This window comes from Macaca thibetana, chromosome 16 (assembly GCF_024542745.1).
Source record: "Macaca thibetana thibetana isolate TM-01 chromosome 16, ASM2454274v1, whole genome shotgun sequence".
In the NCBI taxonomy this organism is placed as follows: Eukaryota; Metazoa; Chordata; class Mammalia; order Primates; family Cercopithecidae; genus Macaca; species Macaca thibetana.
Window position 1 is genome coordinate 16,841,516 of NC_065593.1, and position 27,970 is coordinate 16,869,485.

Here is a 27,970-nt window from a genome sequence, read left to right on the forward strand (position 1 = left end):
CCCCTGCCTCGGGCATGGACTGCCGGGGGAGGCTCTGGGAGCCGGGCCGAGGGCTTGAGCCTAGCGTATTTGGGCGAACTGGAGGGAGTCTCAAATAACTAAAGTCAGGGGCGCCGGTTGAAGAGCCGGTGGCTCCTCCGATGCTCACATGCCCCGATTTAAACAGTTCAGGGAGGGCCCAGAACCTAGACCTCCACCAGTCATGGTGGGCTGTGTCGCCCATCTCCCCAGGGCAAACCAGATCCAGCCCCCAATCTACTCCCGACCCATTCCTGTGTAGGCACCAGGACCCTACCCTTGCCCCACAGAGTGGCCGGCAGCCCCTGGCAGGGAGAACCAGGGCTCTGATTGGCGCCCAACAGAAACAGGATATTCAGAAGGGCCCTTCTCTCCTGAGTGACCACATCTCCAAGCTTCAGACTTCCAGGTACATGCTAGCAAGGGTACAAAGCCCGCAGTGGCAGACAGGAGGCGGGTACATGCTAGCAAGGGTACAAAGCCCGCAGTGGCAGACAGGAGGCGGGTCCCAGCTCAGCTGTGCCCTGGTGTGTGGCATGACCCTGAACATGACACCCATTCTCTGGGTCTCCGTTTCTGTATCTGGGGGCAGATGGCAGGATGGGATTCAGTCTGGAATCCATGGGTGGTCACTTCCCCTTGGTGGGACGGTGCAGGGGTCTGCCTCCTACAGAGAGTGGCTGGGGAGCTTCTGCGTTCCTGACATCTCATCACGGTTTCTCCCCTCCTCAGGTGCTGTGTCTCTGTGATGATCTCCCCTTTCCCTCCCCCATTCACCTGTCTGGGGCTTTAATTGAAATTAAAATCCTGTACAAAGTGCAGAGGACAGAATGTTAGAACTGGACAGACCCTCGGAAACCAGTTAATTATTCCCTGTGTTTCACAGACAAGTCCCAGGGCACGGATGTGACCCATTATGAACAGGCAGTGAGTCTGTGGCAGGGCTGGAGCTGCCCTGGGCTCTGGCATTATCCCCGAGGGCTGGAGCTCAGTCCTCACCACAGGCTTTTCTGGACCCCACGTCCGCAGGCAGGTGCATCTGATGAAGCTGTCGGCCACAGTGAGTCATGGCATAGCCAACGGGTGACGCAGCACGAGGCACCCCCCGCCCCCCTCCACTGTCTCTTGTGAGCAGAGTTAATCCCCAAGCTGGTGTTTCTTGGCGCCTTCGAGGTGTATTTTAAATTCTGCAAAGTGACTAAAAATATGCTTCAGCGTGCTGGGTATGAATGACTGTGACGGGAGGGTTAGGAAAACAGATTTCATTCTGAAAGTTGCCTGCTGCCTCTTTCCAGCTTGCTGAGCTCAGGCCTGCAAAGGCGGATGGGGGGAGTTCCCCATGGTGGCCTGGCATGACGGGTGATTAACAAGCAAGGACAGAGCTAGGAGCTCCATGGGGCTAGAACCCAGTCCCAGCAATGATCCTCATAAGTGTGTGATGGTGCTAGCAGGTGGACAGAGTCCAGCTGTGGGAGGCTGCCCAGCTGTGGAACTGTGTCTAGTGGTGAAGGAGGCACAACCACGGCTCTAGACCAAACCCCAGGGTCCCCTTCCCATGCCTCAAAACTCATCGTTTTGGTGTGCCCCTGGACAGGACTGTGGCAAGTCCTGTCCAGGGGCACACTTTCGGCCTTGACAGAAAGGGGAGCATTCTCTTTCGACTGCCTTCCCTTTTCACCACTGGGATGGTCCCAGAACAGGGGAAGAGGGTGGCACGAGCCTTTCAAACCTGGGGGACCTCTGGGCTGCCACCAAGCCAGCCAGCCATTCCCACTGTGTTTCGCTGGGGATCCAACTCAAAGGCAGTCTCTAGAATAGGTCCTTGTGTGGGATAAGGGGCCACCAAGGGCAGAGGGACAGGGAGGACAAGAAGCCCTTTCTGGTCGTGCAGCCCGGGACAAATCCCTGCAGCCTTCTGAGACGCTCTGGCACTATCCTGGGCCATCAGACAGGACTGGTAGGGTTCTTTCCTCCGTCTCGCCAGTGAAGAAACTGAGGCCCAGGGAAAAGAAGTCATTTGCCCAAGGTTGAACACCTAGTAAATGACAGCGCCTGGACTAAACCCAGCTGTGTCTGCCGTCTAATCCAGCACTTCCTCCACTGCCCCGCACGCTGCCTTCCGCCTGGGCGGGATTCTGCTTCCTCGTCAGTATAACAGGAGGCTGAACTCCGTGGCTAAAGGACCTTCTGATATTCATTCATTAGGTCTAGATCACAGCTTCAAAAACAAATGGGGGCCGGGTGCGGTGGCTCATGCCTATAATCCAGCACTTTGGGAGGCCGAGGTGGGTGGATCACCTGAGGTCAGGAGTCCGAAACCAGCCTGACCAACATGGTGAAACCCTGTCTCTACTAAAAATACAAAAATTAGCCGGGCATGGTGGTGCGTGCCTGTAATCCCAGCTACTTAGGAAGCTGAGGCAGGAGAATTGCTTGAACTTGGGAGGCGGAGGTTGCAGTGAGCCGAGATCATGCCGCTGCATTCCAGCCTGGGTGACAGAGTGAGACTCTGTCTCAAAAAAAAAAAAAAAAAAAAAAAAAAAAAAAAAAAAAAAAAGTGGGGTGGGGGGCGGGGGAAGGAAAGAAAAAGAAAACACACACACACACAAAAAGAAAAAAATGGGGCACAGGACATTAATGGCCATTATTCAAAGAGCATGTATATTTGGGAAGTAGTGGGATAAACACAGAAAAGTAGGTTTCCTTACTCAGAGACTTTTCAGAGCCTTTACTATGAGAATGGACACTCTGAATCTCCCAGAGGGAGATGTAGGATGCCACGTTCCCAGGTGTATGTGACCACAGAATGTCTGCAGGACACTCGGAGAAATACTGGCCTAGAATGCACTTGCTCCTCCCTGGCTGGTAATTGGGAGCTCAGCCCATCTGCCCTCTGCCCATCCTCCCACATGGGAGTGTCTCCAGGGCCCAGGCCTCTGTTGCTTCCCTTCCCCCTTGGCAGCTTCTGCCTTGGCAGCCTCTCACCTAGGCCTGAACTTTACTTTTTTTGAAAAAATTTTTAAGAGGCAGGGTCTGGGCCGGGCGCGGTGGCTCACGCCTGTAATCCCAGCACTTTGGGAGGCCAAGATGGGTGGATCACAAGGTCAGGAGATCGAGACCATCCTGGCTAACACGGTGAAACCCTGTCTCTACTGAAAAATACAAAAAAACTAGCCAGCTGACGTGGCGGGTGCCTGTAGTCCCAGCTACTCGGGAGGCTGAGGCGCGAGAATGGTGTAAACCTGGGAGGCGGAGCTTGCAGTGAGCCGAGATCCGGCCACTGCACTCCAGCCTGGGTGACAGAGCGAGACTCCGTCTCAAAAAAAAAAAAAAAGAGGCAGGGTCTGTGTCTCACCCAGGCTGGAATGCAGTGTGCAACCATAGCTCATGGTAACTTTGAACTCTTGGGCTCAAGAAGGGGCTTCCTGATGCTGGGCGCAGTGGCTCGTGCCTGTAATCCCAGCACTTTGGGAGGCCAAGGTGGGCAGATCACTTGAGGTCAGGAATTCAAGATCAGCCTGGCCAACATGGAGAAACCCCATCTTTAATAAAAATACAAAATTAGCTGGGTGTGGTGGTGTGCGCCTGTAATCCCAGCTACTTGGGAGGAGAATGGCTTGAACCCAGGAGGCAGAGGTTGTAGTGAGCCAAGATCACACCACTGCACTCCAGCCTGAGTGACAGAGTGAGACTCTGTCTCAAAACAACAACAACAAAAAGAAACACACAGAGAGCCAAGACAGAGAGGAGCAAAGACAGAGAAACAGAGACTTTCATATTCCAGCCTGGGCGACAGAGCAAGACTCTGTCTCAGGGAGAAAAAATAATAATTAAAAAAAAAAAAATATATATATATATATATAGAAGAGTCTTCCTTTCCTGAGGGTCCACACCTCAGCCTCCTGAAAGGCTGGGACTATAAGCGTGCACCACCACACCCAGCATTTTTTTTTTTTTAGGGAAAGGGTCTCACTATGTTGACCAGGCTGGTCTCAAACTCGGGCTCAAGTGATCCTCCCACCTCAGCCTACCAAAATGCTGGGATTAGAGGCATGAGCCACCGTGAGCAGCCATGGCCTCAACTTTCAGTGATCATCCATGTGACTATGACACCCCAACCTCCGTCTCTAGACAGGGCCTCATCTCCAAACACGAGATCCATATATGGTCTCCTACACACACCTCCCACCAGACATCCCACACGTACCTTAGACTCAGCACATTTGGAAATGAACTTGTCATCCTTCCCCCAACCTGCTCCCACTCTGGTATCACTTATCATTTGTCAAAAAGCACCATCATCCATGCTGTCGCCAAGCAGGAAGCCTGGGGGCCACGTGGGTCTCCTTCTCCTCAACACCCACATCTAAGGGCTTTCAATTTCCTCTCTTGAACATCTCCCCATGTCCACATTGCCTACTGGCTTAGCTCAGGCATCTCTGTGTCTCACCTGGACCCTTGTAAAGCTCAACATCACCTGTTCCCACATCCCCCTCCAGTTTTTTGTTTGTTTGTTTTGTTTTGTTTGTTTGTTTTTTGAGACAGTCTTGCTCTGTCCCCCAGGCTGGAGTGCAATGGCACAGTCTCGGCTTACTGCAACCTCCACCTCCTGGGCTCAAGCAATTTTCCTGTCTCAGCCTCCTGAGTAGCTGGGATTACAGGTGCGTACCACCATGCCTGGCTAATTTTTTTCTTTTTTTTTGGTAGAGACGGGGCTTCATCATGTTGGCCAGGTTGGTCTTGAACTCCTGGCCTCAAGTGATCCATGCACCTTGGCCTCCCAAAGTGCTGGGATTACAGGCTTGAGCCACTGCGCCCGGCCGGCCTTCCAGTCGTTTCTCCATATTGCTTGCCGGTCACTTTCTGAATCCCACAAAGGACCTCATCACTACCTTGAGTGAAACCTTTCTAAGGCTCTTCACTGGCTATAGGGTTAAAAATGTCTGCGTTCCTGGCCAGACGCGGTGGCTCACGCCTGTAATCCCAGCACTTTGGGAGGTCCAGGTGGGCGGATCACAAGGTCAGGAGTTTCACCTCGCTAACACGGTGAAACCCCGTCTCTACTAAAAATACAAAAACAAAATTAGCCAGGCGTGGTGGCGGGCCCCTGTAGTCCCACCTACTCAGGAGGCTGAGGCGGGAGAATGGCGTGAACCCAGGAGGCGGAGCTTGTAGTGAGCCGAGATCGCGCCACTGCACTCCAGCCTGGGTGACAGAGTGAGACTCTGTCCATCTCAAAAAAAGAAAAAGAAAAAAGTAATGTCTACGTTTCTTAATGATCTCTAAGAGCCTTCACAACGTTTCACAACCCATGACCATCTCCAGCCTCAGATCCTACGACCCATCTCTCAGAATTACACTGAACATGGAGCTTCCTGAACTCATACTTCCGGGAGCCTGGGGGAGGGGCAAGCATTGGGGCACTTTTCTATAGCCCCTGTCCTCCCGTCAACAAAAAAGCCCTTGTCCCACTAGCACAATGATGATTCAGGACCACGGAGAGCATCCACGTGCCACCCCTGACCCCCCGACCCTGACTGAGGCAGGCTCTGCCTGTGCCACCTATTCACTCTCTCTCCCCACTTGTCCTTCAGGAACCCAGCACAGAAACAGCTTCCTCCAGGAAGCCTTCCCTGGCCCACCTGAACAATCATTTTCTCCTCTGGGCTATTGAGCAACCTGTATATCCTTCCATCACACCAACGCTGTGCTGATTTTTGTCTGAGAAAGAATCTGTTCCCCGCCCTTCACCAACAGACCGTAAGCCTCGAGGGCCCATACCCTTTCTGATTCATCTCCACGAGCCAGTACAGAGGAGGTGCTCAAAGAATGTTTGTTGATTGAGTAAATGATGTTTAGCAGGTGCCCAGGAAATGTACATTGATTTGCATCATGTGTCTGTTGCTCTGAATGACGCAGAAACGAGATTCCTCTCCTGGTCCCTCTGGAAAAGGCATTTTCTTCCTGATTGACTCCACCCTCCATTAGCTTCCACCTGCTATTTGCCTCCACCCTTTGATTAGCCTTCCCGGCAGGTCACCACCCACGGTGGGGAGAAGGCACCTCCTCTCTGCTCTTGCTGTTGCCAAGCTGGGGACTGGTTGGGGCCCCCGTTCCCTCCCCCAGCCCGAGCCTGCCTTTGCTCAGAACACTTCGTCTCTCTCTCTCCTGCTCAGAACAGATGGTTCTGAGTCCCCACTAACACAGAAGTTCCTGTTCTGCCATTTGAACATTTTTAACACTTTCTACATTATAGAAGCTTCAGTCTCCTTTCATCATGGATTCAGACTATCAGAAATAAAGACTTCACTGAGGCCGGGCGCGGTGGCTCAAGCCTGTAATCCCAGCACTTTGGGAGGCCGAGACGGGCGAATCACGAGGTCAGGAGATCGAGACCATCCTGGTTAATACGGTGAAACCCCGTCTCTACTGAAAAGTACAAAAAACTAGCCAGGCGAGGTGGCGGGCGCCTGTAGTCCCAGCTACTTGGGAGGCTGAGGCAGGAGAATGGCGTGAACCCGGGAGGCGGAGCTTGCAGTGAGCTGAGATCTGGCCACTGCACTCCGGCCTGGGCGACAGAGCGAGACTCCGTTTCAAAAAAAAATAAAAAAAACAAAAAACAAAAACCAAAAAACAAACAAAAAAAAAAAAGACTTCACTGAAGGGCATTGAGTCCAGCCTCTTCCCCATCCCATGGAGACGCTGTGTCTCAGAGATGCCACTGGCCTGCCCAAGATATTGTAGTGGATGCTATCTTTGTTTTCGTTTTCGGTCGTCTTGTTTTCTTTCTTTTTTTTTTTCTTTTTAAGACAGAGTTTCACTCTTGTTGCCCAGGCGGGAGCGCAATGGCACGATCTTGGCTCACTACAACGTCTGCCTCCCGGGTTCAAGCGATTCTCCTGCTTCAGCCTCCCAAGTAGCTGGGATTATAGGCACACACCACCAAGCCCGGCTAATTTTTGTATTTTTAGTAGAGACGGGGTTTCTCCATGTTGGCTAGGCTGGTCTTGAACTCCTGACCTCAGGTGATCCGCCCGCCTCGGCCTCCCAAAGTGCTGGGATTACAGGCGTGAGCCACCGTGCCCAGCCAGTCATCTTGTTTTAATTCCTGTTTCATTTTGTTTTGGTGCTGAGACTTCCTTCCTCTTCCTAACAGCACCCTGGTCTGCTGATCTTAATGGGGTTATACATCAAGGCATGGGCATAGAATCCAAGCTAACCCAACTGGAATCTCTTGCCCAAGGCTTTAAATCTTGAGGAGGGTGGCAAAAGAATAGGGATAAAATATCTGGAGTTCTGGCACAGACCCCAAAATAATATGGCCCAGGAACCCTGGCTCCTGAATCTCCAACCTTCTCATCAAGTCTTTGAGTTCCTGATGTGCTTTCAATGCATCCTTTGCCTGGTAAAGGTCGTCGGTCTGTTTCTGTTGCATACAACCCCACAACCCAAACTGATATGGTCCACAGGAGTACACGCAGTCACACACCTCTCTGTGTTGAGATAAATCATGACTCCCGGAAACTCCGGCTGCCTGCTGCCAGCTTTGTCTGTAGAGGCTGCATTAGATTAAACAACTTCCCAAGCCCACCAAGGCACAAAGGAAAGTCAAACACTTCAGGGAATGAAACAGACAGACCGATATTTGGGGTGGCAGAGGAACAAGCCAGGGTTAGGGTATGGGAATCCAGATACACAGGTTCAACCCCCTCAACCTTCAGAACGACGTGGAAAAAGAGCTTTTAGGCCAGGCATGGTGGCTCACACCTGTAATTCTAGTACTTTGGGAGGCTGAGGCAGGTGGATTGCCTGAGCTCAAGAGTTCGAGACCATCCTGGTCAACGTGGCAAAACCCTGTCTCTACTAAAAATATGAAAAATTAAGGCTGGGCACAGTGGCTCATGCTTGTAATCCCAGCAGTTTGGGAGGCCAAGGCAGGTGGATTACCTGAGGTTGGGAGTTCGAGACCAGCCTGACCAATGGAGAAACCACATCTCAATTAAAAATACAAAATTAGCTGGGCCTGGTGGATGCCTGTAATCCCAGCTACTTGGAAGGCCGAGGAAGGATAATCGCTTGAACCTGGGAGGCGGAGGTGGCAGTGAGCTGAGATTGCACCATCGCACTCCAGCCTGGGCAACAAGAGTGAAATTCTGTCTCAAAAAAAAAAAAAGCTGGGTGTGGTGGAGTGGTCCTGTAATCCCAGCTACTCGGGAGGCTGAGGCAGGAGAATCTCTTGAACCTGTGAGGCCAAGGTTTCAGTGAGCTGAGATCACACCATTGTACTCCAGCCTGGGCAACAAGAGCAAAACTCCATCTCAAAAAAAAAAAAAAAAAGCTTTACTAATACCTATTGGTATTGGTTCCGGTAGCTAGCATACCCCCACGTGGCCACACACAAACATGGTGATGCTCACACAGGCATAGGCACACGCACACAGACACACCTCCATGCGTGGATACTACCTGGCAGCTGGAATGCAGGGTATGTCTGGAAAGAGCAATTAACACATAAAGAGAGCCAGGTCAGGCTTAAGGACTCATCCTGCTGAGCAGCATTTTTCCTCCTGTTGACATTCCCAACAAACAAGTCCAGAGTATTAGTGGCTGAGATTACCCAACAAGGGCCCTTTTAGGCAAGGAAGATGTGTTCGTTTACCAGACTCCACTCTAGCCTGAGTGACTGGGTTCCCCCAGGCTGTTATCGTAACCTCGACCCACCAGGACTGGCCCCAAAGAGGCAGGAGGTGGGAGTCTGGGTTGGCTGCAGAGGAGATACTGGTCTCCGTCACTCGCTGCGTCCACCAGCCGCAGAGCTCCCACTCTGCCCCAAGCCACTTTAGACAATAGCTTCCTATGAACTCCCAGCTGGGCATCTCGTGTGGCTCAGCCTTGGAGAGCACCGCCTTGCCCTGCCCAGCAACCCAAATATCAGAATGCACTTGAGTCATAAGAAACTACCCTGGATTATAGGATTAAAGCCCCAGCTCCTCGACCTGCATCTGAAACCCCTCTGATCCCAGACAGCCTCTCGCTTCCTCTCCCCGCTCAATGACACACGCACCCTCCTCTCTGGCCACACCGCACCCCTCCATAACTCATTGCATATCTTCTGCCCCCGCCCTCCCCCTCTTTGTGGGTCCATCCCCTGCCCCTAGAATTCCCTTCCCCCCCACCTCATTACCACCTGCAAAGCCACATCCTTGAAGGCTTCTGGGGCACGGAAGCCCTTACTCTGCCCATAGGTGTGCTGCACTTGCCTGTCCCGCTGTGGGCTGTGAGGTCCAAGGGCAGGGTTGGAGTCTGATTCATTGCTGGACACCCCTATGGGCACTCACTGATACCAATGCATGTTTGTAGAGTGGGCACGAACGAGGTTCCTGCTCTTCCTGTACTGGACTCTGGGTGGGGAGGTGGCGGCTGGTGTTTTTTGTTTGCTTGTTTTTGTTTTTTTTTTAAGACAAAGTCTCACTGTGTCACCCAGGCTGGAGTGCAGTGGTACCATCTCCCTTCACGACAAACTCCATGCCCCACCCCCGGGATCAAGCGATCCTCCCACCTCAGCCTCCCAGAGCTGGGACCACAGATGCGGGCCACCACGCCCAGCTAAGTTTTTGTATTTTTTGGCAGAGATGGGGTTTCACCATGTTGCCCAGGCTGGTCTTGAACTCCTGACCTCAAGCAATACACCAGCCTCTGCCTCCCAAAGTGTTGGGATTACAGGCGTGAGTTGCCGTGCCCAGCCGAGTGTTCTGACCCTTGGGCAGCCGTCACTCATTTTCTGGGAGCCTCGCCTCACAGGGGCCCTCCCTGGGGCTGTTGGGAGGAAGGTTCAGACCCTGGAGCTGGGCCTCTGTGGGTCTAGACCCAGCCTGTGCGAATCACATGCCCAGGTTAGAAAGCCACGTCAGCACACCTCCCAGACACAGCCAGGGAGTCAGCGGCCCTCAGGGAGTCCGGGAGCCACCTAGGTCACACAGCCAGTGAGTGTCGACAGGGACCGTGGCATCCTGGCTCCCGCCCAGTTGCTGCCTCCTTCTCAGGAAAACAAAATATTCTCACAGATCTTTTACCTTGTAACTTCAACGGCCGCCTGTTGCATGAGCTCCAAGCATTGAGTCATGGTCAAGGGCCTGGCTAGCCTGCAGGGAGGGCTGGCTGTGGTGTAGGTGGGGGCTGAGCTGGAGAGCCCTGCTCCTGGGGCCTGTTGCAGCCAACAGGGAGGGCTGGGGGGCACCCCACAGAAGGCAGGGACAGAGCAAGCAAGCATCAGGGGCTGTGCAGGAGTCTCAGTCGCTGCTCTGCCCGCAGTTGCTGGGAGACAGGCACAGCCTGGCACAGCGAAGGTGGCCATCAGTGAGTGAGCAAGTGATGCCTGGCTGGGCACCAGGGGAGGCGGAAAGAACATGAGAACAAGCCTTCCCACTGCTGCCCGCCTGGAAGCTGTCGATCTCCCACAGGGCCCGCTGAGCCCAGCTGCTCTGAACCCAGTGGCAAGCGTGGGCCCCGCAGAGCCAGCCCTCCCCACAGGCTGTGCTGGGGTCAGAGCGTGGGCCCCGGGAAGGCTGGGGGTACAGAACCGGGCAGGCCAGGAGGATCCCTGCACGGCCACTCAAGTCCTCAGCAGGGTTCTGGAGCAGCTGCGCCCACGTCTGTGTAGGCGTGGGTGCTCCTCTGTGTGGTTCCCTGGAACTTGGAGCCACATCCCCACACCAGCGCCCAAGTGGAAACTCATCTCCAAGAGCAAGATTCAGCCCCCACATTTTGTTCAAAGGGTGGAGTGGGCCGGGCACGGTGGCTCATGCCTATAATCCCAGCACTTTGGGAGGCCGAGGTGGGCAGATCACCTGAGGTCAGGAGGTCAAGACCAGCCTGGCCAACATGGTGAAACCCCATCTCTACTAAAAATACAAAAATTAGCTGGGCATGGTGGCGCACGCCTGTAATCCCAGCTACTTGGTAGGCTGAGGCAGAAGAATCGCTTAAACCCAGGAGGCGGAGGTTGCAATGATCCGAGATTGTGCCATTGCTCTCCAGCCTGGACAAGAGTGAAACTCCATCTCAAAAACAAAACAAAACAAAACAAAACAAAAAACAAAACAGAGTGGAATCACGCAGAGGGTGCCCAGTGCCCATGACTTTGCAGAATGGAGAAGCTGGGTCAGAGTGGGAAGTCCAGGCTGAGGACCCCTAGAGACCCATGCTGAGCCACCCCCTCAGCTTCCCTACTTTAGGGCAGCCCTGCATCCTTGGCCTGGACTGCCCATCCGTCCTCTCCCCCTTCCCCTCCAGCAGAGGCACAAGAGGCTATAAATAACAGGGCTGTCTACAGGCCCGAAAGCCATAGGCTTTGTACTGGCCTCGCTTTATTCAGCGCCCAGCAGCAGCCAGGCTGAGGAACCCAGGCTGGGGCAGCCTTGAGTGGGGCACAGGAACAGGCCCAGGCTTCCCACGCAGAGTGCTGACAGCTCCATTCGTAGCCCAGCCACAGGGTCCTGCCAGCTCTCCAGCCGGGAATGCAAAAGTGGCAGACGCGCCTCAGCCAGAGTCCCCGAGGACAGCCAAAGAGGAATCGAGGCACAGCTACTGTGGGGCCCAACGGGAGGCTGGCAGGCAGGGCGAGTGCAGGCAGGGACCTCAGGGCTCCTCTGTGGAGGCAGCAGCGCCCGAAAGCAGGCCTTGTCTCTCCAGGTCGTTGCTGTCCACATCCTTGCTGTCTGGGGTCCCTGCAGGAGGAAAGATGCTCAGCCTGCCCAAAGGATGCAGAAGGTGCTTTGGGACCAGGCCTGGGAACGGGCTGTCAGGAAATCCTCTCTGTCCCCAGTGCAAAATACCTTCCAGATCCAACCCCTCGTCATCACCTTCAATGCCACTGGCGTGGTCTTAGCACCACTGTCCCCTGGAAGGGGAGTCGGCTGTCGGCTATGCCTCTCAGCTTCATCGCTGACCAGTCTGTTCTCAACACGGCAGCCAAGGCGACGCTTTGACATCAATCAGACCACCTCAGTGCTCCTCTCCTGGAAGCCCCACGGCAGCTCCCACCTCACTCCGAGCGAAAGCCACAGTCTTTACAAGGACCCCCTGCTCTGGCCCTGTATCCCTCACCCCTACCACTGTCCCTCTTGCTCCTGCCGCAGCCGCACTGGCCTCCTGGCTGATCCTCAAACACATCAGGTGCATAAATTCCCATGGCAGGGCCTTTGCACTGGCTGTCCCCACTGCCAGGAGTGTCTTCCCCCCCGGTCGCTGGACGGCTCACTCCCTCGCTTCCTCCAGATCTTTGCTCTAATGTCACCTGCGCAATGGGGATCCTTGTAACCTGCACCCACCTGTCCCCCTTTTTTTTTTTTTTTTTGAGACAGTCTCACTTTGTTGTCCAGGCTGGAGTGCAGTGGCGAGATGGCGAGATCTCAGCTCACTATAACCTCCACCTCCCGGGTTCAAGCGATTCTCCTGCCTCAGCCTCCTGAGTAGCTGGGTCTACAGCTGTGTGCCACCACACCTGGCTAATTTTTGTACTTTTAGTAGAGACAGGGCTTCACCATGTTGCCCAGGCTGGTCTTGAACTCCTGACCTTGTGATCCGCCCACCTCGGCCTCCCAAAGTACTGGGATTATAGGTGTGAGCCACTGTGCCCGGCCCCTGTCTCCTTCCTTTCCTGCTTTATATCTCTCCATAGCACTCGTCGCCGTGAACATGCTATATCTTTACTTTTTCTGTTTCTGGTCTGTCTTCACCAACTACAGTGTCAGTTTCTACAGGGGCCTCATTCTTTCCCTCCCCAGCCTCTGCAACCTTCCCTGGTACATAGCAGGGGTGTACTAAGCATTTCTGAATGAGTAAACAAACAAACTGGCCAGGGGTTCGGGGGGTGGCCAGTGCTGTCTGCCCCTAGCGTGTCCAGCCCTGAGCCGGGCCTGGTGCAAGGGGTAGGGTACCTGTGCCAGGCTGCCAGGCCCGGGCCTCGTCTCTCTCCAGGTACAACGCAGTCAGCAGGAAGCAGCCGCCCCCCAGGGCAATGACGAAGGTGCAGCACAGGAAGCTCTGCTGCAGGCTGAGGAAGCGCTGCAGGTAGGAGTCAGGGCGCCTGGTCCGCAGGACACTAGAGATCTGTGGAGGAGAAGGCGTGGGTCTGCCAGGCCCACCAGGCTGGCCCCCAGACCCTCCCCACCCCACACACGCAGACACGTCTTACAAGTCCTGTGAGATAGGGGCTGCCAGCGTCTCCCAGGATGTGGCCCACTGTGATCTGAAGTGCCTCTGCTGTCCCCCGGCACCTGGGCACCACCACAGACTGAAAAACATAGGCACAGCAGGGGGGCACCCCAAGTGAGGGCACCCTTGCCTCCTGTTCCCCACCTGCCAAGGACCTGCCTGGAGGAGTGACAGGCCATTCAGGTGAGTGGGATGGGAGGGAGTCGGCAACCCCCAAGGTCTAAAGTCCCACCCCAGAACATCAGGCCCATCTGAAGCTTCTCCAGTGCCCGAGGATGGGGGTGCCAAGTCCCCCGATCAGGGCCACCCCTCTTGAGAGTTTGCTCTTGAAATGGGAAGGAACCAGGCATGACTGTGACCACAGTGAAAGGGGGTGGGGTATCCCAGCTCAGGGGCCCAGGACACAGCAGTGCAGGCGGGCGGGGAGAAGAGCAGGTGCATGCCAGGTGTCTGCATGTGCGGGCAATTGGGCAGGGGTGGTACGGAGGGCTCAGTCCTCTCAGGAGCCACAGGGCCCCTGGGGCAGAGACCAAAGCAGCCTTGCTGGAGAAGCCCGCACAACTCGACGGACGAGGCTGAGAACGTTAAGAAGATGAACACTGGGCCGGGCACGGTGGCTCACTTCTGTAATCCCAGCACTTTGGGAGGCCAAGGTGGGTGGATCACCTGAGATCAGGAGGTCAAGACCAGCCTGGGCAATATGGCGATACCCCGTCTCTACTAAAAATACAAAAACTAGCCGGGCGTGGTGGCACATGCCTGTAATCCCAGCTACTCAGGAGGCTGAGGCAGGAGAATTGCTGGAAGCCAGGAGGCAGAGGTTGCAGTGAGCCAAGATCGCACCATTGCAATCCAATCTGGGCAACAAGAGCAAAACCCCGTCTCAAAAAAAAAAAGATGAACTCTGGAGTCAGAGTCTCAGGTTCCGATCCGATCCCCACTGGCTAGCTGTGTGACTTTGAGCAAGCTGCTTCCCTCTGTCTCTCCATCCCCAAATGGGGATAATAATAGTACCGATCTTGAGAGTGTCACTCATTATCATTATTCGTCTGCTACCTGGAGGCTTCGTGTGGACATCAAACCAAAATAATGCTCTGAGATGGAATGCTCCAGCCACTTGAACTCGGCTGCGTCTTCTGCCTGGCATGCCTTCCACCCTCTGGTCCAGCTGGAGCATCTCTATTTGTCATTTAGGACTTGCATTTGGGTCACCTCCTCTGTGAAGCCCTCTCAGAGTTCAGGTACCTGCCCTGAGCTCCCGCAACTCCTATGCACACCCCTAACTGAACTCATGTCACCCAGAACTGGGAGGGGCCCTTTCTCTGTCCACCTCCCCGTATTCCCTATGGTGTGTGGGCAACAAAGGCCTTTGATTTCTCTTGGGGTCCCTGGGTGCAGCGAGGTACCAGGCACAGAGGCGACTAGCTGAAAGTCTGCCAACAAAATAAGTCAAGTAGATCCATCTGGGAGACTATGCCCAGGAGAAACTCTGCCAGAACCCAGGCCTACAGCAGGGAGTGGAAGGAGGGAGGGGGAGGGGATTCAAGCTGAGACCATGGTCACATGAACCCAGCTGGACAGCCACAGGGGAGCTTACCACCCTGTAGCCTTATCCCCAAGACCTAGGTGTCCATGATCTGAGGCCATGAGTTAGTAATCATCAATATTAGCTGGGCACAGGGGCTCAAGCCTATCATCCCAGCACTTTGGGAGGCCAAGGCAGGTGGATCAATTGAGGTCAGGAGTTCGAGACCATCCTGGCCAACATGGTGAAACCCCGTCTCTACTAAAAATACAAAAATTAGCCGGGCGTGGTGGTGTGCACCTGTAATCCCAGCTACTCGGGAGGCTGAGGCAGGAGAATCACTCGAACCTGGGAGGTGGAGGTTGTAGTGAGCCGAGGTGGCACCACTGCATTCCAGACTGAGTGACAGAGCAAGATCCTGTCTCAAAAAAATAATAATAAAATAATAACTGCCAACATTTATTGAATGCTTGCTGTATGCATTTTATACATCAACTTGAACAACCCATGAGGGAGATACGATGACCACCTGCATTGTACAGATGAGAAAAACCTCCACAGGGAGGGCAAGTGACTTGCCCAAGGTCACCCAGCCTGAAATAACAGGACTGAGATAGGATCCCAGGCCTTCTCCCTCCAGGACCTGGCCTTTTGACCACTCTGCTGTGATGGGCAAGGAGGAGCCGGTGTTTCCAGCAATATTTGTGCATTTGTAATAGAGTATTCAGAAATCCAAGAGAAAGATGAGGAGGACAAGTTCATTGCTAGCCCTGTAAACGGATGGCAGAGTAATTGGCAAAGAGACGGGGAAAGGCATTCCAGGCAGGGGACAGTGTAAGCAAAGGTGTGGACGGAGGATCCCAGGGACAGGATCTCTGCATTCCAGAACCCCAGGGGGCAGATGCAGGGGGTTTTGTGGTGGGCAGGGCAGAGGGCGGGAGTCACTGTGGTGACTGTCTGGTCCCAGGGTCACTGGCACTGAGCCACCCTGCGCAGGTGGCGAGAGAAACCGGGCCTCTTGCCATCACCGGGATCTGCCAACAGGCCTGAGAAGGAACTGACCAACAGCTTTGCACCTTCCCCAAGGACTTCCTTCTCACCCTATAATTATGTAATTACTCACTGGTGGCTCCAGGAAGGCAGTTGAGGCTTCCCGGAGGGAGGAACCTGAATGTCCAAAAAGGTCCACATGGAGGCTGGGGCTGCTGGGACCCCCACAGTAAGGTCCAGGTAGGGTGGCCGTTTCCTCCTCTCCCAGGAACCCCAACCTACTGGGCCCAGCTCTGTCGCTGCTGCCAGTGACGAGGGAGGTGGGTCTCCCCCAGCCTGTTCCAAGTCCGCGTTGTCTCCATGCAGCCAGCAGCCGAGACTGGGCCCCACAGAAGCTGGAGAGCCCAGGGGGTAATTTCAGAAATAAGAGGCTTTGGGTTCCCAAAAATCCAGGCTCACTCTATTCTGAGACAAAAACACCTCTGTTTGTGGCTCTCCCTTCTTAGAAGGGCTGTTCCCTTTATAGCCCAGGGCTAAACCGGGGCCAACCAAGGGCTTGCAGAAAGTCAGAGCAGCAGCCACCAGGTGCAGACTCCCCCGGCAGCCTGCCTCCTGCACCCCCACCCAGGCCTCGCCCCCAAACACCCCTGGGAGGGTGAGACAGGCCAGTGAGCTGACAGCTACCTGGGGGGCAGAGGCTGAGCAGGGAAGCGTTGAAACCTGGGGCAGGGGGAGAACCCAGAGGTGACAACTCTCCGGGGAAATGTGGGGACGTCTGCTGAGGGGTGGGAGATGAGCCTGTGGCTGGATTGCAGGACCCCAGAGTACAGGCCTGAGAAAGAGGAACTGAGCCCCCTCCTTCTCTAGCCCCCACACTGTTTGGGATCCAGAGATCGTGTTCCCAGGATCCTCCCTCCACACCTTGGCTTACACCGTCCCCTGCCTGGAGAGGGCTTGGGGCGAGCTGGCTCTGGGCCATCCTGAGTGGGGCCGCGACAGACAGCAGGGCTGGGAGGAGCCCCCATGACTAGGTGTGGGGAGGCAGGGAGCTCTGCCTGAGGAGATGCAGGTTCAGGGGACATAATCTCAGTCTCCAGGGAGCAGGGCCCTCTGCGGCCCAGCGGGGCCAAGGCGAGGCTGGCAGAGGTGGGTCTTGGCTGTGACTGAGCCGAATCATTTTCATCAACAGAAAGCCCCCCGAGGCTGGGCACGGTGGCTCAAGCCTGTAATCCCAGCACTTTGGGAGGCCGAGACGGGCGGATCACAAGGTCAGGAGATCGAGACCATCCTGGCTAACACGGTGAAACCCCGTCTCTACTAAAAATACAAAAAATTAGCCGGGCGTGGTGGCGGGCGCCTGTAGTCCCAGCTACTCGGGAGGCTGAGGCAGGAGAATGGCGTGAACCCGGGAGGCGGAGCTTGCAGTGAGCTGAGATCTGGCCATTGCACTCCAGCCTGGGCGACAGAGCGAGACTCCGTCTCAAAAAAAAAAAAAAAAAAAAAAAAAAAGAAAGAAAGCCCCCCGAGAGGCAGGCGCTGCCTGAGGCGTGCGGAATGAACTCCCGGGAGGTGTATGTGAACAAGGGGATGGCTGGAATTTGGCAAAGCATTTATGGACTGGCAAGCTTGCGATGCGAGACCAGCGTCCTCAAAATGTGCTCTACGGAATGCGATGGCAGGATCACTTGGGAAGTTCATCAGAAACACTGGTCCCTGGACCCCAGCATGGACTTGGAGGACACAGGGCCTGGAATCGGGGTTTGTAACAAGCTCCCTCAAACCTGACTCTCATGTACAGTGATGTCTTCAAGCCACTGGACCAGAGAGCCCCTGAGGTCCCTTCTCCAGAGAGAACCTGGATTCTCCCCATTGTGGAGATTGCATCGAAGAGAGCAGTATCCCTGCCAGGCGCAGCGGCTCACACCTGTAATCCCAGCACATTGGGAGCCTGAGGGGGGCGGATCACGAGGTCAAGAGATCAAGACCATCCTGGCCAACATGGTGAACCCTGTCTCTACTAAAATACAAAAATTAGCTGGGCATGGTGGTGCACACCTGCAGTCCCAACTACTTGGGAGGCTGAGGCAGGAGAATAGCTTGAACCCAGCAAGCAGAGGTTGCAGTGAGCCGAGATCACGCCACTGCACTCCAGCCTGGCGACAGTGAGAGACTCTGTCTCAAATGCAAAAAAAAGAGAGAGGAGTGTCCCGAGGAATGGATGATCTGGAAGTCAGTGGGGCCCACACACCCACTCAGGAATCTATAGGACGCAGGAGTGAATTCATTCTATCCTTATAGCCTGGGGTGTCATTGGTGGTTGCCACCGCTCTACCTATTGGACAGGTGAGCAAACCAAGACCCAGAGAGGTTCAGTCACTTGGCCAGGGCCACACAGCTAGTGAGGAGCTGGGCTAGAAGCGGAAGCAGATGGGCTGCTGCAGAGTCCTTGAGCCTGGGCTCTGCTGCCCTCTGCTCTCTGACCCCCCCACAGGCTCCAACCTCCCAGACACCTGCAGTTTCCACTCATTTTCCTATCAGCCCTCTGTGGCTTTCTTGGCTACTGAAAGCCGTTCACATGACTGTGCCCTGCCCTTCGCTCCCTGCTCCCTTGTTCTGTGGCCCCTGTTCACATACACCCTAAGGCTTCCTCCTTCCCTGGGCCCCTGCCGAAAGAGAAGCCGATCTCCTGTCTCAGGAGCAAGTGCCGGCCGGCAAAGGGGACCTTCCTCTACTTCCTGCCACAGGCCCTGTCCCCACACACTTCCTGCCCCTGCTCTGCTGGGAGGCTACCTCCTCCCCCAGCGCTGGATCCCACCCTCAGCTCACCCTCGAACAGGGCCCCCTCTTTCCTCCTGCTTGCCCCTCCCGGCTCCCTGGAGGCTGTTCTGGCCTCCTGTCTTGAAAAGCAGAAAAGCAATGCCAGCTTCCCGGGATCTTCTGCCAACTTCAGCTACCATGCCCTTTGCTCCTGCCAACTCAGCTCCCCAAGGGAATTGTCTACCCTCGGTGTCCTGCTTCCCCTTCCTCACCCTCCTCACCCTGCTCCAAGCTGGCATCTGCCCCTCCACTGCACAGAAGGGCTCCCCCTCCACCGGCCTTCACAGGGAGGAAGCAGCAACATGGAGGAGCTGAACTACAGGGGCTACAAGGATTGCTCAGCTCTGACCCCCAAAGGCCGAAAGGCATCTTTGGCCGCAGGGCTCCAGGAGGGTGGGAAGGAAGGGAAGGGGGCGGGAGGCTCTGGGGCGGTGGACCTTGCAAAGCGTTGGGGCTGGAGGCCTCTAAGCCAAGGAAGGAACATGGGGAGCCCTGAGGTGGGCTGGCTCCTGTCCAGCCAGCTCCCTGGGCAGCTCCCCAGATGGGTAAAACTGTGCGGCTGGCCAGTCCCTAACTCTCCTTCACCCCTTCCCCCACCCGCCCTCCCCAGCACACACTCTCCTCTTTAACCCCACAAAGAGCCTGGCTCTGCCAGGTTAATCATTCTTACAAAGGCAGACGCTGGGGGACACGGTGCAGCCTTCACATATCTGCGGGGCTGTCATGTGGAAGAGGGAGCTGCGCCGTGGGGGGCAGGTCAGGGAAGCTGCGGGGGCAGGTGCGGCTCCGTCTGGACCACCTCAGAGAGAACCAGCTATGCTGGGGGGATGTTTCCCTGAGCCTAAAAGCTGACAATCCCATGAATAAAACATCTGCCAATGCCTTCCCCTTTCCAGAGCATTCCTGGAGGCCGCCTCGCTCACCCTACCGGGCAGGTGCTGATTACCCCTTTTATAGACAAAGAAACTGAGGCCCAGGGCCATGCGGCAGGTCTGTGGCTGACTCTGGGCTGGAGCCCAAGTCTCCCGTCTGGAGGGAGGGGCAGGGAGGACCTGCCAGCCCTGCAGCTGATGCACTCACCCAGGAGCCAAAGGCAGGGCAGGCGTCGCCACGCTCGCTGGGCCTGGGCCGTGGGGAGGGGTCAGGGGATCTGCTGGGGAGGCCAGACATCTTGGCAGGGAGTGAGCATCCCGTCCACAGTAGTATTCAAGCAGGGTTTGTTGACAGAGTAAACGACTATACATGCCCATAACCCTTTCAAACTCAGATTCTAGGGCACCATATGATTTCTTTGGGGGATAGAAAATGAGAAAATGGAAAATTCTGGATTGCTGTAAGAATCCTAGCCAGCATTCTCTGTGCCAGGCACATGGATCTTCTCATTTCACCCTCACATCAATCCATAAGGCAGGTGCCATTATCATCCCCACTTTCCACATGGGGATACCGAGGCTCAGAGACACACAGTGACTGGCCTAAGGCCACACAGCTCATAAGTGGCAGGACCAGGGCTGACAGCCAGGTCTGTTTTCTGAATCCAGGCTGGTACCGCGACATTGGACTGCCTTCGGGACAGCTCTCAGCCGACGGCCAGGCTGGTCCAGTTCCCTTGTGGCCAGCACCAGACTGTGCCAGGCTGCCAGGAGGTGGAAGGAAGGCTCTCGGGGTGCTCACAGGCCCAGGGCCCTGCGTTATCTACAAAGGCACAACCCTTCATGGCGTCCAAAGTCCTTCCCTGTGTGCCTCCCAGAAAGAGGCAAGGAGGCTGGACGAAGGGTGTGTGGCTCAGGGAGGGGCATGTGGGACTCTGGACGCAGCAGTCATGTGGTCAAGACAGTATCAGGCCTCTTACAGGCAGGGCTGATCCTTGCATGGCAGCCTGTGACACACAAGTTGGTGTGGGCTGGCGCAGCGGGCCTCAGTGGCTACTGCCCCGAAGGATAGCATCCTGTCTGCACGCCCCAGAGTGGAGGGCAAGGAGCCTGCTTGCTGAGAAGCTACAGAAAGAAGGAGGGAGGGGCCGGGCACTGTGGCTCACGCCTGTAATCCCAGCACTTTGGGAGGCTGAAGCGGGCGGATCACCTGAGGTCAGGAGTTCAAGACCAGCCTGGCCAATATGGTGAAGCCCCATCTCTACTAAAAATACAAAATTAGGCGGGTATGGTGGCGGGTGCCTGTAGTCTCTGCTACTTGGGAGGCTGAGGCAGGAGAATCAGTTGAACTCAGGAGGCGGAGGTTGCAGTGAGCCGAGATCGGGCTATTGCACTCCAGCCTGGGCAACAAGAGTGAAACTCAGTCTCCAAAAAAAGAAAAAAAAAAAAGGAGGGAGGGAGCCCAGGGAGTCAAAATGCATAGGTTCCAGCCCTGGCTCCCTGCGGTGGGGCTGTGTGACTTTGGAACAGGCACCTGCCTTCTCTGAACCTCCATTTGTTCATCTGCAAAATGGGGATGATGGTCAGAGACGTCTGAGAGTGTCAGAGGTCTCTGGTCCAAGGTAACCGTGAATGACTTTGGTGCCCTAATGCATGGTCTCTGACGCCATTGCCAGGCAGCTGCTCACCAGCAGAGGTCCAGTCCTGAGCTGGACTCTGTCTAGCTCCCCCTGCTCAGCCCCCTACCCCGACTCCCGCACCTACCAGCAGGATGTCGGCAACCACTGCCCAGTTGCAGGACAGAAGCAGCTCCCCAAGGCCCAGGAACACCTGTGGACAGAGGGTGGCCTCGGTGAGGATTCCCAGACCCCAGTCACTAATCCAACCTGTTGCTCCCCACCTGTGGAGGGGAGAGACTGGGATGCCACAGAGAAAGGCATTGTTGAAACTTATTGGATTTAGCAAGGAAGGCCTGGAACTATTTTTCCAGTTCCAGCAGCCTTGACGGTGGGTAGACAGAGCCAGGACCCATAGGCGAGTGTCCAGCCCCTGGAGCCCCTCGCTGGGGCCCAGGAGGAAGCAGCTAGGCCTCCTCCCAGGCCACTTTTAAAGGTAAGAAAACAGACTTTAAACCAGGCACAGTGATTCAAGCCTGTAATTCCAGCACTTTGGGAGGCTGAGGTAGGCGGATCACTTGAGGTCAGGAGTTCAAGACCAGCCTGGCCAACATGGTAAAACCCCATCTCTACTAAAAATACAAAAATTAGCAGGGTGTGGTGGCTCACATCTGTAGTCCCAGCTACTCGGGAGACTGAGGCATGAGAATCGCTTGAACTCAAGAGGCAGAGGTTGCAGGGAGCCGAGATCACGCCACTGCACTCCAGCCTGGGTGATAGAGTGAGACTCCGCTTCAAAAAAAAAAAAAAAAAAAAAAGAGGAAAAGAAAAACAGAGTTTAGAGGACAAAGACTAAAAGACTGCTCGGAGATTGCCCACCCCTCCTCTGTTTTCCCCAAAAGTTCGTATACACTGAGAAGGCACCTATTGTGTGCCAGCCAGCGTGCCCAGCCCCAGGCACCCCACCAAAGGCCCCTCCAGGCCATTCCCCTCCCTGTGGAGCAGCACAGGGAGGTGGGCAAGGCCCGGGACACCCATCGTGCAGACAGTCAAACTGAGCCTGGTCAAGGACGGGGCTTGTCTGGGGTCACCAGCTGACCCTGAGTAAAGCCTGCCTGGGGCATGAGGCTTACGGCCCCTGCCCAGTGGCCACCCCCAGCTCTGCTCCCAGTGTCCTCTGGTTACCACAAGCCCGGAACCTGCCCCCCCTTCACCTCGTGCCAAGGGATTAGGACAATCCTCATTCCCCTCACTCAAGAAGAGTTTAATGAAGCAGCAAGAAGAAAGAAAAAAAAAAAAGTCTCATTTCTCAAAGCTTCCAAGAGCTTATTGCAAGGGTGGAATTAGTCATTCCTGGATCACGGGGCTGTCCCCAGGGTAGCCCAGGCTCAGGCACCCAAAGACCTGATGATCAGTGGCGGGGGAGCACCCGGGACAAAGGACCTGAAGGACCACCGCCCGAGCACCCACCACGCACCAGCCCTGTCCTCTCTTGTGATCCTGTCTAACCCCTCAGGTTAGGTGCCCTGTAAGGCAGATGTCATTACACCCATTTCACAGATAAACTCAGGCCAGAGGGCATGCATCAAGCCATGTCCTGATGGGCGCCCCCCACCCCCCGCCCTGTGATAGCCTGTGCATGGTGAGGGTGAAGAGGCCACTGCGGGGAGGGGGGTTCCCAGCATCCACAGTGCCTGGTGAGGCTAGCACCGGGGAATCAGAGGACAGCCCGAGATGGGCAGGGAGTCCCTGGGCGGAGGTGGCACGGGGGAGAACCCTGAAGGACAGTCAGGATCAGGACGGGCCCGGGACAGCCACAAGACCACGCCAGCCGGGGACCCACGGGAGCGGAGGCAAGGGGCTGGGATGTGCCCACCATGCTGGGTGGGGCAGGAACGTGGCCCAGCTCTGGTGGAGGGAGAGCAGAACCAGCCAATGAGCCCAAGCAGCCATGCGTTCTCCTGGTCTAACTCAGCCCCTGGGACTGCAGTGCCTGGTCCCTGGCACCCAAACTGAGAGGCCCCTGAGGGCAGGTGGGTCTCCCTCAGGCCTGGGACATGGGGCCGGGCACCCACAGGGGCAGAAATCAAGAAGTTGTTGGCAGACAGGTCTCAGGTGGGGCCTGGGCAGCTGCAGATCCACATTCCAGCCTAGCAGGGTCTGCCAGCTGCCTCCTGGGGCCACATGAAAGCCTGGCCTGACTCACACCCTCCCCCCTTCGATGTTTTCCGGGCACCTGCACCTGGCCCTCCAGGCCTCTCCCCGCTTTACGTCGCCAGCGTCTGCCTCTACCACCTCCCTCTCCGTGCAGCCCAGGCACCCCGGCCCCCAACCAGCCCCCCGTTTTGCTCTCCCCGGCCGCTCCACACCCATAGGACACGCTGAAATACACCTTTTCCTTCCTCCAGCTGGGGCAGGGTGGATCCCGGCCCCAAAACAGAGCCCATCAGAGGGAGGCTGCAGCTACAATGGGGCCTTTCAGACTAAAGAAGCCGCCCGAGGATGCCAGGTCTCCTCAGACACACCTGGAGGCCGGCACCGCGCCACCAAATCCTCGTCTCCGCTTGGCAGCTTTGAGGGGCAAAGGGCTGGGCTGCGGAGAGACCACCTTCTAATCCTGTGATTACAGAGTCTCCGGGGGCGGCGGCCACCAGGGCTGACTCAGCTCCGGGAGGGGTTCCACAGCCAAGGGGTGTGACCTCCTGGGGTGGACGGGCCCAGCCCCACCCTGCCTTGCTGAGCGGGCCTGCGGAGGCCACCACCTCTGGACCTTGGCTTCCCCAACGGTACAACACCAGGGTGCCCCAGATGCTCCACCAGGACCCTCCAGCACCAGCAGCCCCTGCTTGTTAAGCTGGTAACCCCGCTTTGCACTGGGGTTCCTCACAGGCCAGTGCACACTGGGTCCTAGAGCTCAGTGGCTTCCACAAGCAGTTCAAACCTGGGCTCCACAACTCAAAAGCAAAGCAAACACACAAAAAGTGCTCTGGGGCCGGCCGCGGGGGCTCACGCCTGTAATCCCAGCACTTTGGGAGGCCGAGGAGGGCAGATCATGAGGTCAGGAGATCGAGACCATCCTGGCTAACACAGTGAAACCCCATTTCTACTAAAAATACAAAAAAAAAATTAGCCAGGCGTGGTGGCGGGCGCCTGTAGTCCCAGCTACTCAGGAGGCTGAGGCAGGAGAATGGTGTGAACCCGGGAGGTGGAGCTTGCAGTGAGCCGAGATCGCACCCCTGCACTCCAGTCTGGGCGACAGAGAGAGACTCTGCCTCAAAAAAAAAAAATAAAAAATAAAAAATAAAGGGGCTCTGGTTTGTAGAATTCAGTTGACTGTTCGAAGCTGCTCCTACATGGGCATCTCAGCCCTGCAGTCCCAGGTCCCTCCTGGACACTCCCTCCTGGACGGCCACAGGCACCTCACACTGAACAGCTGCCTAAACTCATTTTCTCCCCTGTCCCCAAACATCTCTGTTGCTGCCCAGTGTGGCTGAGCCAGCCAGGACGCAGGCCCCAGGCGCAGACTGGTCAGCAAGCTGCTGGAGCTGATCTCCTCTGGCTCAGGAATAGCGCCCGGTCCCCATCACCCAGGCCAGATGCTGGGGTTGGGGGTTCCCTACATGCCTTGCTCACCCTCACACCCCTCATCACTGATTTCTGTCCATTTGCCTCCTGCACATTCCTTGAATCTGCCTCTTTCTCCTGTCCATGGCCTCTGGCCAGTGCACTCCAGGCCTCCCCGGCCGTCTCCTCCCCAGTTTCCCAGGCCCCACCATCCCTCCAGACACCAGCCCCGGAGGGGACTTCCGAAAGAGAAATCTGACTCTGCCCCTGTCTCCTCCGAGTCTGTGTGGCCTCCCTGCACCCTGACTTAGATCCCTTTGGGAGATAGGGCCTGGGAACACTGCCTGGAGCCTGAGAAACATGGAGCCCCTCAGTCCCTGGCCTCTGCCATTCCAGACCAAGATAATTTCCCCCTCGAGCTAGGAAAGTAATGATAAATGTCCCTGGCTTTAGTCATCCCCGGCCACAGAGACCCACACACATAGGTATCCATGCTCACACTGTCACGCACGCGGCCGCGTGAACATGCCCAGACGCACGCACAGCCAAGGCCTCCCACACGTGCACACGAGATCAACACACAAGCACACTCACACACAAGCACACTCACACACAAGCACCCACACACGGACACCCACAACCTGAGACACACACGAAGAACTCACATGCCACAACTACGTACAGATGTAGGTAATGGGGAGCCATTCAAACTATCAAAACATGTGTGGCAAGGGCACCAGAAAGATGATGGCTATAAACCCTGGCACAGGCTTGTTGGGGTGGACTTGCCGAATAACAACCTGGCATGTACCCATGCATACCTGTGGTCTCATAATAAGTATAGTAATTATGCTCACACACACCCACGTACACAAACATGCTTGTGTCTTCACTCGTGTGCACATCCATGCACAAGAGTGGATGTGCTCACGCTTAGATCTTCACACACACATTCCTCTCCTCTTGTCCACCTGCACACGCAGGTTGGCATGAGGAGGAAGCAGGCAGAAACGGTCAGCCCCTGTGAGGTGGCAGGGGCAGTGCCTTCAATCTTGGTTCAGCTCAGTCTTCCACCTGGGCGGTAACTGACTCTGAACTGCAAAGAATGGATTCTGGGCCCACCACCAGAAGGGAAAAGGCCAATATCCCCTGGGGGCTCGCTGTGCCCAGGGCAGAGCTGAGACCCAAGCCTCCTCTCTCACGGACCAGCTCTTTGCCTGAGCCAGTCAGGACACAGGCCCCAGGACACAGACCAGCCGCCAGCAAGCTGCTGCACCGTCTGGCACGCTTTGTCCCTGGGCTTGCCAACCTGTAATTGCAAGGACTGGCATTGGGGCACAAGGGCACCACCTGGTTTCCAGGGGCCGGCAGCAGCCCAACAAGCCAGTGGGCAGGCAGGTGGGGAGTGAGGCAGTGAAGGGAGCAAAAGCTTTGCATCCTCCCAGAGAATTCGGCTGAGATTGTGTGCTCTCCTGGTGTGCCATGCTGCCAGCCAACAGACACCTGTTACATCTTGGCAGGGCTGTGGGGCCCTCAGAGGAAGGATGAGTGGGCCTGTCTCAGCCCCTCTCAGACAGCGTCTGGTGGGGCCTGGTTACTCCAGCCCAGAAAGCCAGGTAGAAAGGGCTTATCCAAGAGGCTCCCCAAGGGGCAAGTCTGGGAAGCGGTAGGAACGTTCCCCAGAGTTGGGAAGCTCACATAGCCCAGCTTTCCACACCACTCCAGGGACCAGAGAGCAGATCCCACAGCCACCCCCTGCATCCTGGGCTGCCCCTTGAGGACAGCTATGGTGGACTACATCCTGGCTGATCTCTGCCAGCCACCCTGCAAGCTTCCCTGTGGACGCCAGATGGGCAGTTATCAGGCCTCCATCCCAGGTCCTCACGCAGGATTCTTCAGGACTGGGAAGGGGCCAGGCACGGTGGCTCCCACCTGTAATCCCAGCAATTTGGGAGGCCGAGGCAGGCGAATCACTTGAGGCCAGGAGTTCGAGACCAGCCTGGCCAACATGGTAAAACCCCTTCTCTACTAAAAATACAAAAATTAGCCAGGTGTGGTGACGGGCACCTGTAATCCCAGCTACTCAGGAGGCTGAGGCAGGAGAATCGGTTGTGCTTGGGAGGGGGAGGCTGACGCTGCACTCCGGCCTGGGCAAAAGAGTGAGACTCTCTCTTAAAAAAAAAAAAAAAAAAAAAAGGCTGGGAAGGGCAGCGTCCTCTCCTGGATCTAAAGGCCTCAGTGACAGCCACGCTGGCTCTGCTGTGTGCAGTGGTGGCCACATCTCTCCTTGGGCAAGGAGGGATCTCAGAGCTATGATCAGGTTTGGGCAGGAAGCAGCCTTCAAGATCACCAGGGTCAACTCCTGTGCAAAGATGGAGGATTGAAAGTTGCGTCATAGACTTAAGTTTCCACGCAGAAGCAAAAAATAGTAAGTCAGAAAAGAAGTGATTTTTTTTTACCAAAGAAAAGAACAAAACCTAGCGAAATAAACATTCCCTACTGGGAGCCAGGCACAGTGGCTCACACCTGTAATCTCAACACTTTGAGAGGCTCAGGCAGGAGGACTGGTTGATCCCAGGAGTTCAAAACCAGCCTGGACAACATAGCCTCTATCTCTACAAATAATTTAAAAATTAGCCGGGCATGGTGGCATGCACCTGTGGTCCCACCTATTCCAGAGGCTGAGGCAGGGAGGATCCCTTAAGCCTGGGAGGTTGGGGCTGCAGTGAGTGAGACATGATCACACCACTGCACTCCAGCCTGGGTGAACGGCAAGATCCTCTCAAAAAAAAAAAAAAAAAAAAAAAAAAAAAAAAAAAAAAAAAAAAAAAAAATTGGCAGCCAAGCAAAAGAGCAGACGATTCTGTAGAAGAGGGTATTACCCTTCTAGGTTTTCCCTCCCCACAGTCATTCACTAAAACCCCCATATCTGGAGGGAAATAAACTGAGTGGTGTCCCTGAGAGCCAGCAGGGAAAGCTGCTGGGGAGAGACGAGTAAAACCAGAGAAAGCCAACAATGACTCCAATCACTGACTCCACTCAAGGCCCGAGGGCAATCCCCGTCTCAGAAGGGAATGCACCCAGTAATTAAGTAGAATGAACCGTGTTATAGAGCGTTTACCTGAATCCCAGAAGACAGAGCAGAGAACCCAGGTGTTTTTACAGATGCCTCATTTGCCTCAGCCCTGCATTTCCCTCCGGCAACAGAAAAGTCTGCAGAGCCTAAGCTCAACTCAAACTGCATTGCCTTTGGACAACGGAATGGTCACAGAGAAGGCAGGGAGAGTCAAAGACACGAAGTCACTCATGCTACCACACAACGACACTACTACCAAAGCAAATCCAGTTTCTGC

At 55.6% G+C, this 27,970-nt stretch overlaps 2 protein-coding genes across 2 annotated transcripts in view; one reads left to right on the top strand and one right to left on the bottom strand.

Annotated features, from left to right (window-relative positions):
* Positions 1-18: 18 nt before the first annotated feature.
* On the top strand, positions 19-12,870 carry LOC126939779 (uncharacterized). The gene is made up of 3 exons (XM_050765504.1): positions 19-427; positions 751-1,078; positions 11,710-12,870. The coding sequence occupies exons 2-3, from the start codon at positions 1,061-1,063 to the stop codon at positions 12,334-12,336; spliced, it is 645 nt and encodes a 214-aa protein (XP_050621461.1). The 5' UTR covers positions 19-427; positions 751-1,060; the 3' UTR covers positions 12,337-12,870.
* The window catches only part of SPNS3 (SPNS lysolipid transporter 3, sphingosine-1-phosphate (putative)), a 58,051-nt gene continuing 41,426 nt past the window's right edge, over positions 11,346-27,970 (bottom strand). Inside the window, 4 exon segments of the mRNA XM_050765336.1 lie at positions 11,346-11,744; positions 12,957-13,128; positions 13,214-13,312; positions 21,202-21,267. Coding sequence (XP_050621293.1) covers positions 11,656-11,744; positions 12,957-13,128; positions 13,214-13,312; positions 21,202-21,267 — 426 coding nt within the window. The 3' untranslated portion in view covers positions 11,346-11,655.